Raw genomic sequence first — 12,989 nt, 5'->3', positions numbered from 1 at the left:
ATACGAACTACGATTTCTTACGGAAACGTATAATACGTGATGATAACTATTATTCCCTATACTGTACGTACGCGCATTAGACTGGGCCAAAAAAAACGAATTTGCCTAACGCACATGAGGGTGGTCCTTGTTTTGGGGGTCGGAAAAAATTTCATTGGGACACCCCCTAGAAAAAAAAATCTGCGTCAAGTTTCAAGCCCCTAGGTCAACCGGAACACGTGCCTCTAAAATCCGAAAGTTTCAAACTTAAAATACGTCTAGTTTTTATAACCAGTTGTTTCGTTTTCTTTGACTTTGGTATAAATTGAGGAACCGATTTGAAACTTGGCAGAGTCGTTGCTTGTGACGACGGGAACAAAGCCTGATAATTTCAAAATATTATCGTAACTTTGCAATATATTTCTTTTTGTATATAAGCTTGACGGCATTACTTTTATCAGGCTTGTGTACGTAAGGGAACAATAATTATAAAATTTTGAAATTTTCAGGCTTTGTTCCTATCGTCAGAAGCAACGACTCTGCCAAGTTTCAAATCGGTCCCTTAATTTCTACCAAAGTCAAAGGAAACGAAACAACTGTTTATAAAAACTACACGTATTCAACATCTGAAACTTTCGGAGCTTAGAGGCACGTGTTCCGGTTGACCTAGAGGCTTTAAACTTCACACCGATTAAAGACTACGGTGCAATTTCGCGACTAATGCCAATTAGCAAGTCAGCATTTGTAACCATACGTACGTACGTATATCGGTAACGCAACGTACAGTTACACATTACGTACGTGATACGTTATTACAAGTTACGCGTTGCGTCAAGTGGCGTGTCAGCGGTAGCCCCGCCATGCGTGCGCCTGCCTTTCTTCTCCTTTTTCCACTTTCACGATCGTTTGTGTTGTACGAATGCACGCGTGTACGTACGTACGCGGATCGTAGTAGACGCTGCACGCGCACCGTCGCGTCGTCGTGCAGCCCTATTCATTCATAAACGACTCGAGCTCGCGAGGAACGTGACTAATGACCAATGACTAATGGCCAATGATCAATGAGCAACGAGCAAGGAGCAACGAGCAACGTTGTAAATCGCCCAGATACACCTACTCTCTTCTCCCTCGCTTACAATACTGCACTCTATCCATCCATCCACCCGTCCAACTCCATCCATCCATCTATCTGTAAGGCGCGTGCCTCTTTAACCCTCTCCCTCTCTCTCTCACTGATCACGCATACACATCCGTGCAAACGACGATACAACCTTTCGATTCCGAACGCGATTCAGACGATATTACGAAGAAAATCGATCCGCCCGACATACCCAACGAAACGTATTGGCGTAAGGTACGTCACACTCGCGTGCACGCGTGTGCGTTACGCATATCGGCGCGAGAGACATCCGGGGTGTTTACGTATCCATTTAACGCCCGTCTCGCCGCGTATCGATGAAACTGGCTTTACGTACCACCGCACCTAACTACACGTGTGTCCGTGCGCGCTCGACGAAGGTGTTCGTCTATGGGTAGACCTGTGTTGCTGGTTTTAATGCCTAGACGACGGAGAGAATCGAGCCGCTGTAGTAGGTACACCACGTCACTGACTCGAGGCTCTTCTTAGGCTGCGGGTGGCCATCTTGCCTTACTCGAGAGACGACATCGATTACGGAACTTTCTCATCCAAGTACGCCTTACCGGATCAACGTACGATCTCCCATCACACGTCCGGCGTCCGTTAGTTTCGTTTCATATCTGTGCGAACATGAATGATACAACGATAACGTTATATACGACTCGATATAACCGTATACGACGATTTATTTGTTTCTTTTCTCATTATTTGATCTACCTTCTCTCCCATCTGTGCGATTAGTTTTATATTACCTGCATTCGCACGATCAATTAGAATTATATTGCGTCTGCCGATTCGCCCTGCGGGGGGATAAAATATTTATTACGTTTCTTTTTTTTTTCCCTTCAATTGTTTTTCGTTCCATATTTAGGTACGCCACCGTTTATCGTATCGTGTACGTGGACGTCGTTTAAGATTTCGTCGAGATCAAATTCATCCGCGTGCATACACAGGCCTCTGAGACCTTCCTCGCATCCTCTTCCGCGTTCCGTTTGTGCACTTGACCTTGAAACCCTCTCCGCGTTGAACGCGGATGCAGCGAGTCGACGGTGCGCGTATAAATATAATAATAACACGCGTATTGCGGAAAAAAGGAAAATTTTCATGTTGTGCAATACGTGTCTGTGTATATATATACATGGTATATGAGTAAGTCGGGAGAATGCGACGACGAAAAAATGAAAACAGTAAAAAACGTGAATACCTTTGTTTAATTGTTTTTTTCTTTTTCGTACTTCGTAACTCGTTTCTCTCCTGTAATACGTGTAACTCTTTTTCTCTGACGCCTTTTTTCATGTACGTTGTGTCTGTGTATATATACATATATATAACGCACGTAAATATATTTCCCTGCCACGTACCGCTTTCGGTCATTACAATTGCCCTGGATTGATTTTAACGCTCGTCCTATAAAAATAACGTATATATGTGTAATGTAAAATGTATGCCTATATAATAATGCGTACAGAAGAGGACGAATTGTGTACGAAGCTGGTGGATAATAGTAATGACAATGGTGATGATAACAACAACAACAACAACAATAATAACAAAACCGATGAATTAAAATCTAGACAAAAATCAAATAAAAAGAATAAAAATTTACACGCACGCACCTTGATCAACGGCGCCGTATGTGTTATTATGATACCTACGTGACGTACGATCGTAATGTGAGGAATTTCCGGAAGTCAATGACCGGCTTGAAAAATTGGGTTAATTTCTGCGTTCACTCGGCTCTCTCGCACCGTCTCCTCCCTCCCCCCCCCCCCCCCCCCCCCCTCCCCTACTCCCTGTAGGTTACTATACCTCTCACCGGGCACTTTTTTCCCACCCCCTCCCTCTTCCCCTTCCCCCCTTCGCCCCCCTCACCGCCGACTCCCCATCCTCGCCGCTCTTTTCCGCTTTTCTCTCCTCCGTCCCGTCCGCAGCTTCCGTACTCCACGCGTAGGTATGCACACACGTGGTGGGTTAGGTATACGCATTTGCGTAACGCAAGACATCTCGCGAGTCTGTGTAAAATTTTCGTTATTATTCTCGCGTCTACTCGAGCTCGCGCTATTATCACGGATCGTTGCAGAAATTCCGCGACAAGGATAACAGACTGACTATGTGTGTATTGTAAGCGTGGACATCCTTCACGCATCCTCGATCCTTCGTACCTACGTGTAATTATATGCCGCGTTGTATTGCTTTATTTATTTATTTATTTATTTATTTATTTCATATGAACGGTACGGGCCCGATAACGCAATGTACGGTGGTGTGCAAAAGTATTCGTACAGTGGATAAGTTTAAATCAAATAAGGAATAATTGTTTTGTTTTAATTAAATTTGTTTTATCAAACGCGTCCTGTTTTGTTTTAATGCCCAGACACTGACGCGAACAAACATGTATAAGAGAGAAAGATAAAATAATAAAGATGCGGAGACAAAAACGATTCAGTATCCACGATATTTAAGTTACTAGATGATGAAAAAAAAAAAAATCACCGTCTTCTTATTTTTACTTAATGATTTTTTTTAAGGAACTAGGATTGCTAAACATTAGTATACATCGTTTTATTACGGTTTACCGAATTTCAAACGGTTAGAAAATCGCGAAGTAACGGTTTTTCTATCGTCAGCGTGAATCGTTTACGAAAACGTTCCCAACTTCAACAGACATGACTTTGATCCTTGGTAGCTGGTTGTAATACACGAATGAAAATTGAGGACAAGAGCTTTGACGTAGTTTAGAATAGAGAAAAATAAAAGTCAAGTACCGTTTCTGTACTCGAAGTGCGGTCGATCGCGAGTAAAACTTCACTGCTGATACGTTACATTGTACAGCAATAAATTGAATACCTATGTACGGAAGGGATTCGCAATTACCTAATTTGCATAAGTACGGATATTATACGTGTAATAAGAAGTAGGGAATGACGAAGATGACGATGATGGGGACAAAGTACGTTTGGCCGTTGATAATGATAATGATGATGATAATGATAATGATATCGATAACTGGGTGAGGCGCGAGGCGTGTATTATCATTATGTATATATAGAGTGCTCTTTGTTTAGGGTGTTTACGAATTTCTCCCCCCTCCACCCAGCCCCTCAATTAATTTCGAAAACAATTCGAAAACAATCGCGTTACTTCTTCAGATTTTTACCTCATTTCCAAGATAGTCCTCATCGTGATCCAAGTTTTTTTTATGGAAATGACACGAGCGAAACGTTTTTTCTCAGTAAATGTATTATTGTTAGAGTAATAATGTTATAAAAAAAAAAAATCTGTAACCGCTAGGTTTTAGTGGGCATTGATGCTACTGTCTGAATAAAAAGAAAAATTTCAGATTTCGAGGGTGCGAAATTCGTCGAGGTTGGATTAGAGTCGAGTTAAAATTCTGAAAAAAATTCGCCAATTGTTTTTGAATTATTTGAAGTTGATTTGGGGGGATGGGGAGGAAGAAATTCGTCACACTCTAAACAAGGAGCACCCCGACACGTCATATACATCTCTTTATATTTTTATCCCCGAGTTTATCTCCGAGTTACGTCGTTTTCGTGCTACCCAGGTGTATCCACCTTTTTTCAACACCCTGTATACATACGAAATACCGTACAGCAGCAATTCGCTTTCTTCGAAGCGACGATTATTCCTATCCTATTCGATCTCTCCGTTTGTTAAAAAGGGGTTCCGTTTTATCGCCAGGCCGCAGAATCCTGATTGCGAGCCACTGCTCGCCTCGCCGTTCGTACGGACTTGGGTGCTCCAGGCATACACAGGCAGGCATAGAGGCAGGATCGGTAGCGCGAGCTGCGCCTGCCGGCGATTAAGCGAGCTGCCGCCCTTTGACCTCCGGCCTATGACCGTCTGGAGTCCGCCGCGTGCATTCCTTGCCGCTTTGTCGCCCTCTATTTTTAACGCATCGTTCTTAACAATGTTCCCACCGTTCTTAATTCGGAGCAGCTTCGTTTCGTTTCGTTTCAATCCACCCTACCGCCACTGCTGCTCTTTTATTATTATTTACATATTGTATACGTGCAATAGTAAACGCCGCACGTTTGCGTGATTGATTAATACTGCAAACACGTCTCTACTCGTTGTTTTGCTTCTTGATACCGTACATCGCCGAATATCACGCATTTAGGTATTGCGAAATTTAGAACATGCGAAAATGTAGCAACGAAACGCGAATTGTTCGGAAATCGAGATTTATTCTCGCGCGTTTTACATTTCGATACATCGATCCTACCAAGTTTTCGCATCCGACCTTTAATGCGAGGGGGTGTCGCAACAAGTCGCAAGTACAACCACCTCTGTGTTTAGAGGATAGAAATCTCGTAATCGTTTCTACCTCGCGTGACGAGGCTTCTCCTCGAATCTCGTCAATGAAAATTCTTCCTTGTCCAGCCCGGGTGCAGTAGCCCCTCCTCTCCTCTCCTCTCCTCTCCTCTCCTCTACTCTCCTCCCCTCTCACCGACAAGCCGACCTTTTTTTGCGCCTGTGTGCACGCCGAGCAGCGAGTGCAACAATAACCTTTGTCCTCGCTGCAGCTCGTAGTTCTCTCTCTCACACCGTCTACGCACGCAGCTCGCTCGTTTCCCTCCCTCTCTTTCATTCTCTCTTTTTTTACACGCGCGGCGCGGCCGGTGCATTGAGGAAGCCACGTTTATTCATAAATAAGCCTCTCGCCATACGATGACGCGGTTACTAAACTTAGCCCTCCCTCACCGGCGCTATGCTGCACCTACATCCACTCCGTGTGCGTTTTTTCACCCACGACGTTACTCCGCCAACTCGAACGTGACCCGCGTTGCTGTTGTTACCGTTGTTGTTTAATAACGATTCGCGATTACACGCAACAATTATATCCTTTTATTTTCGCCCGTCGTAACGCGAGTGTCGTACTTAATGTTCGGTTAATCTAGGTATGTAATAGAAGGGATGGAAAATGAAAGAAAAATAGAGAGAAATTACTGATCGGTAATTACACGCGCATCGGTATGTAAACCTGTTGTTTCTTTTCATTCGTCGTTCTTTCCCATCCATTGTCATTATCGATAACGGTAACACGTAGCTATACGTAAGAGAAAAAACACACACACGTGTACGAGGAGGAAACGCCGCGTGCTCGGCGGATGCTCGACGAAACTCGGATCCCCGTATTTTAATAAATTGTCGCAAGCCTTCGGGCCTCTCTTCTCCCTCTCCTCCCTCTCGACTGTCTGACGTCACCGTTATGCCACCACGAATGTACGCCGAACACCGTATATACACAGGTATACGTATACATGTACGTGCGTGTACGACGTTGTATGCTCCGCTGCAGTCCATGTACACACGCTCGGCGTCGTCGACGGAATCAATGAATGACTCCGAGCTACGAGCAGAGAGAGGGGGAGAAAGCGAGCGAGCGAGGGAGAATAAGGAGCGCTGCAGCGCGGCGATGGTATGCAACGGGTATTAAAGAGGCGACTACGTACGTAAACCCCGCACATCCAAGCGAGAGAGAGAGAGAGAGAGAGAGAAACGAAAGAAGGTGCAGAGAAAGATAAGGAAGGAGGAAAGAGGAAAATAATAGTCAACTACGCGCACGCGCATGGATTGATTTACACGTAAATCTGTGAGTATGTGTGTGTGTGTGCGTGTGTGCGTGTACCTGTACTATCTCTACAAGTAGTAAGTAAACTCCGTACACGTACGATACATAGTAGGTAGATAGGTATACTTATACTCATACTTATAATATGTATCACGCAACGTCTGCAGGTAAAACAACAACACCGACGACAACGACAACGACAACAAAAATTAATATCATCCCGCACCCACTCGCTCACCCGCTGATATCGTACGTGTGTAGAACGTAGTCGGTATACACATAACACTATATCCTCCGATACGATCCCTTATCTTCGACCTCCTACCCGACGTGCAGTGTTTTTTTTTTCTTTTTCTTTCATTTTTTTTCTTCCCTTCGGTGCAAGAACGAGCGGCGCGCCCAACCCTCCTCCTCTCCCCTCCCTTCCCCTCACCGCCCTCCTCGCGGATCCCGATACCTACGAATCCACGTACCCGTACGTACGTACAACGACGTTTAGCACACGAAGAGACGCGCGCACGCGCGACCCCCACACCTGTGACTGAATCCCCCCCCCGCCCACTTCATCCCCATCGCGAGCGCACCGTTTATCGATCGCGGGCGTTGACGTCGACGCCGAACAGTGGCGCCCTCCCTCCTCCTTCGCCCTCTGACGCGCTTCCGCCGCGAGATGAACCCCCTCCCACCACCACCACCACCACCACAGCCACCCCCTCGTTCTCTCGCCGATTCGCGCGCCGACACCGCCGCACCTATCGTCATCAGCCCTGCAGCCTAGTATATTTCTCTCGGCGTCGAGCCTAGGAGGAGGCCGCGCAGCTCGCGAATAACTTTTTCTCTCTCTCTCTCTCTCTTTCGACAATCAGTGTTTATTCTCGTCTCGTCTCGTCGTCCAAGTCTTGTTGTGTGCCGTGACGACATGTACGTTATACCCACGTACGTGAAAAACTTGCAAGAACCTTCGCCGCCGTTACGGACCGAATTAGTGTCGTTTCTCGCGACCGCTCGCTGCTTGCACCGACACTCTTCTCGTCTCGCCTCACCTCGCCTCTCACCCTGCGTCGCCCCGTCGTCGTCGTCCAACGCCACCGTCGTACCAGTGCGATACGTTACGCGATCGAGGTATGTCCGCGTGGGGCGAACCTCGGATCGACCTCCCCCACCTTACCCCCTTGCCACCTACCCTTGTCACGCCTCCCGGGGTTCGTCGACTCCGGTACACCTTACGGCGTCATTTTACAACGCGGTATCGGGATCACGCCGGATATTCTTCGCGTATTCGAGTACCGCGGGTTAATAATACGTATGTGTGTACGTGTAGGTGTACGCACGGAGCACACACCCTAACCTTAAACCTAACCTAACCTAACCTAACGCAACCCCGAGACTCGAGGCGACACCAAAGTGCGGCGAGTGACTCGAGTGATGATTTTTCCCGATTCTTCTTCTTCTTATTCTCTCCTTTCGCGTCTTATCTTTGTCTAAAAGAGTGATTCGGACTGATCGGAAACACATTTTTCTTCGATCACTGATCGCCCGGTATTAATCATCGCGGTGAAGCGATTGTTGAGCATCTGGAATTGATAATATCGGATGATAAAATGACTACATCGGCTGTTGGATGAGAGTGCGTGTGTTGTACCAGTCGCTGCTGCAACGGAGACACGCAGAATTTGGAAAATAAAATAACGCCGAGGATGAAGAAGAAGAAGAAGGAGGAGGAGAAGGAGGATAAGGAGAAGACGAAGGCGAATGACCTATAGCTGGTTCGTTGGTGTCTGCGTCTCTCTGAATAGAAGAATTGTTTGTGTTAACGATAAAGATTTCTGCCAATTCGTCGCCGATGTCGTGTATTCATGACTGTTTGAGTAATAATTCAGTGCACGGAACGAAGAAGGTTAAACCGAATCTGTCATCAATCCGTCAGACGATGTCCATAAGATTATAATATACCGTACTACGATCACTGTGCATCGAGTTGTTTGTTTGCGGTTTTTTTTTTTTCATCTCATTTTTTTTTACTACTTATTTATTTTTATTTCACTCTGAAACATTACTCCGCAGTTCGAGAGCCGTAAACGACGTTTAAAACGTAATCCATATAGCCGGCCGGAACTTGTGAACGTGGAAATGTATTTGGATCGATGACGTGTTTTAGATTTTTATCTTTTAATCGTACGCGAAGACCGACAAAAGTTTTTTTAAATATCCGGAAGTAAAATAAAATCTCGTTGCGGTGATTGCAATTTATGTATAAAAAATACACACAGTGTCTTTTTGCAGTGTAGTTTTTAAAAATTGTTAATTCAACGATTAGCCGAAGATATAATTCAGGATATTGTACGTTAACGAAGCGTTATATGACGCATATAAATATGTTATAAAACACGACGTACATGCAGTGATATTTTATTTTTTTTTATTTCTTTTATTTTGTTCCTTCTTTTCTCCTCCTCTACCTCGACACAATGTGGATACGTGAAGAAATCTCCGAGATCTTCAGACGGCGAATAGGTGAGCGTGGGAAAAATACCTCCTTTCACTCTCTCGATAATATATGCCTCAACCCTACGGCATATTGTAAAATTATAAAACAGGCAGGGCAATACTCGTTTACAAATGACAATAATAATCGTCGTAATAACGGTAATGATTAAATAATAATAATAACATCAACAACAACAACAACAATAACAAACGAGCAATCGAGCAGCGGAAAGATGCGTTACGTACAAAATCGTTGTCGATCTTAAAGAAACAAAAAAAAGTATACGTACATGTATTCTCTGCTCTCCTAAAAACACGTCACAACTGCACTTCAATTATGCTTTTTCTTTCAACTACGTGCATCATCAGTCCTACGGTTGTGTCCGGTGAATGGCTATAATTGCAGCTGCAGTTTTGTCGAACGAAAATTAGTAACGCTTAATTATATCGAAGCCTGGCGGGAGAAAGTAATGCAACAGGGATATATATATATTATACATACGTATGAAACGATTTCATAAAAATTCGTCAAATTTAAATGAAGAACTTGTTTCGAGTACCTGAAGAATTATCAAATGAACGTAAGTTATCGTTGTTTGCGCAGTAATTAATTTTTTTTTTTTTTTTTTTTCGTACAGAATGTAAAATGAAGTTGTTTAAAAATTAAAATCCTGGTAAATGGCATCTTATTGCGGAATAAAAGCTGGATAATCGTGGGGGGAGATCTCTTTGAGCAATTGCATAATGCATATCGTACGCATGATGCATTAGCGATTTTCAACTGTTGAGTTGTCTCGAGATGCGGGAAGCAGGAAGGGAAGGATCAAGGCTCTCGCACTCTGTAGGTACGAGCCTTCGCCCTAATGGTTTGTTATTGATCTTATACCTCCGCGCCTTCCTTCCTTCCTTCCTTCCTTCCTTCCTTCCTTCCTGGTCGTCACAGCGGCAGATTCCTCAGTTACAATTATTGCGGCTTTAGTCAAAATTACGTTAATTTTTCGTTTTTTCACATTCATTATTTATTAAATACGCCGTGTAAATCGGTTTTTTTCGATCCTGATCGAATCTCCGCGTTGTTCCGTACGTGTTCTGCGATAATATCCAACCGCTTGTGTATAAGCAAGTTTTGAAGCAGTGTTCGAGTATCGTGACGACGAATATTGGCGCGTCGTAAGATTTTTTTTTTTCCCTAAATTTCTTCATTCATCCTTTTTGCGCTGTATAACCTATCCTTTGATTGAAATACATATTGGAAACTGTAATATTTTTCATTTTTCCATGTATCCGGACGTATATATTTGTATCGAATGATTTTTTCTTTAAATCTCTCTGCCGCAGTTCCGTTAAAAAAAAAAAAAAAAAAAAACCAGGGTGGTCAGTGGTCGGGGAATACTGGAAAATCTCGAAATGTTATGGAATTCTGAAATTTTTAAATAGTCAGGGAAGTGTCGGGAGTTTTTGCGGAAAGTCGGGGATTCGTAAAAAAAAAAAACATTGTAAACAATTTATCCGAATTGGTCAGAGAAAATTGCAAGATTTTTATTGTCCGGAAAACTTGTAAAAGTCGGGGAATTTCTCGATGGAGATTTATTGGCTACCCTGAAAAATGATCATTTTGTGAGTATTGAAAACTTTGATATCCTTACGTTTCCATTCGCTTTCGATACCGATTACAATTTCTTTGTCATTTGTACCTCACACTTTATCCTAGTTATCCATAACGGGTTACCGAATATATCGTTCCAATTTGTAAGAGAATTTCCGTCCACGGAAAAATGTCGTCGGGGTGTATAATTTTGCAAGGGAAAATCGAACCGTACTCCGTGAGAAACGAAATGACAGGCACGAAACTAAATACCGCGATCCGTTTCCCCGGCTATGGTAGGTAAGAATGATCGATCAATGACGATCATCTTGTTCCGCCGATCGTTTCAATTATGCGTTTCGAAGTAGCGTGCCGAGACTTTTCGCTTCGCCGCGTCTCGCCAGTTCGGTTCGTCGATCATCGTTCGATACGCCGATACATCCACGTCGTTATCGTTATCGTTATCGTTTGCCCGTTATCGTTGCCAGGTATACCTATCGCATCAACACGCATACACGTGTGTAAGAACGCCGCGAGGCGTTAACCCAGAAATCTTATCCACTGCTTATTTTTCATTTGCACTTTGACAATTTGATTATGTAGAAAGTAATATAGCTGCGGTATATGTATGTACGTTTGTGTCATATTCGCGGTCGACGTTTAATTTTAAACGATTGTTTATCCCATTCTTTTGCGATTTCTAGTCGTTGATTATTGAATTGCAGCTGCTGGGCAGTAAAGAAATTTCTCTCGTCTCTGCATTGGGTAAACAAATCACACATCAGAGAGAGATAGACAGAGTACGTAATTGAAATTAAAATTTGGAGAATTGTCGGCACTCCCGCAATTAATTCGATACACGTTAATGAATCCGTGTAACGAGTGTTTGTGTTTTGCTGGGAAAAAACACTATTTCCGCAAATTTGAAAAAAGTGTGTTTTTTTTTTTTTGTTTTTCAACATTTTTCACGCGTTATATTTGAAAAAATATACGTATACAATATACGCGATAATCAATATTATTGCAATAGGTACAAAACACAAAATATGACAGTTCGTTTTGTGATTGAAGTTTCTTACGGAAATCAACGTGTGTAAAACTTTTTTGCTCAGTATATATTTTATTGTTGGAGTAACAATGTTCCAAATAATCTGTAACCGCGAGGTTTTAGTGGTACTGTTTGAAAAAAAAAATTCACATCATAATCCCAGGCAATCTAGACGAATCGCAGTTTCTCTAAATTAAAAAAAATAATATGTCGGATTCCAAGGGTGTGAAATTCGTCGAGATTGCGTGGCACGATGATGTGAATTTTTTTTTCAAACAGTACCACTGAAACCTCGCGGTTAAAAACTTTTTTTGAACATTATTACTCTTACAATAAAATATATACCGAGAAAAAAAAGTTTTCTCCATGTCGAGTTCCATGATAAACATCGATCACGATGCGGACTGTCTCAGAGTTAGACGATGTAAAAATCTTAAAAAATTAGGCAAGTTTTTTTGAATTATTCGAAGTTGATTTGCGGACAAAATTCGTCAACATCCGTGACAAGCAGCACCCTAATATATCCGTATATTATATAGGTATATATATATATATACATATATCACGTATAGCTTATAACAATCCTTTTCACTGAAACCCTTGTCCAGATTTGACTGGACGTAATCCGGTGTGAAGGTAACACGGGCAAAGAGGAAGAAGGCAGTCGCTGGTCTCGAGGAGAGAACAACGCGAATGTGTAGAGAGGAGAGCGGATAGATAGAAAGGGAGGACATGGAGAGAGAGGGGATGAAATGGGGTGGGTTTACTATACGGTCCCAGTCCGGGATCAATACTCTTGCGTCTTGCGATCATTCATCTTGCCACGCCCCTACGCTCTCTCCCACGCGTACCTTTTCTCTCTCTCACTCTCTCTCTCTCTCTCCTCTCGGGGCTGCGCCTTTGCCGTCGCCACAACTTCATCCCCCGTTTTCCCGACGCACCCTGCATGCACCGCGTCGCGTAATCGTCGATCCCACTCATCCTCCCCCCCGAACCTCATCTCCGATACTCGAATCGAGTCCTGTTATTGCAACCGTTGAATAACTGAAACCTGCAATGGTCAATTACTCGCCGAATGTTGGATAATTTCGATTTCTTTCAGCTGCTGGGAAATTAATAAACTTGGGAGGTTGTTGCGTTACGGTTGTTGAGATTGGTG

The 12,989-nt window shown here is 43.4% G+C and overlaps 1 protein-coding gene across 2 annotated transcripts in view; it reads left to right on the top strand.

Moving 5' to 3' along the window:
- The window catches only part of LOC124298531 (serine/threonine-protein phosphatase 4 regulatory subunit 1-like), a 131,450-nt gene that overhangs the window by 13,372 nt on the left and 105,089 nt on the right, over positions 1-12,989 (top strand). The window contains exon 1 of one of the 2 annotated variants that reach the window (XM_046750657.1): positions 9,045-9,224. The exons of the other annotated variant lie outside the window; for it this stretch is intronic. Within the exon in view, the coding sequence (XP_046606613.1) occupies positions 9,179-9,224 (46 nt within the window). The 5' untranslated portion in view covers positions 9,045-9,178. Of the gene's footprint in view, positions 1-9,044; positions 9,225-12,989 lie in introns of those variants that run through there. 2 annotated transcript variants of the gene reach the window in all.

Source organism: Neodiprion virginianus, chromosome 2 (genome assembly GCF_021901495.1).
Source record: "Neodiprion virginianus isolate iyNeoVirg1 chromosome 2, iyNeoVirg1.1, whole genome shotgun sequence".
Classification (NCBI taxonomy): domain Eukaryota; kingdom Metazoa; phylum Arthropoda; class Insecta; order Hymenoptera; family Diprionidae; genus Neodiprion; species Neodiprion virginianus.
The sequence above is the reverse complement of the archived record's forward strand: the minus strand, read 5'-3'. Positions and strand labels throughout refer to the sequence as shown.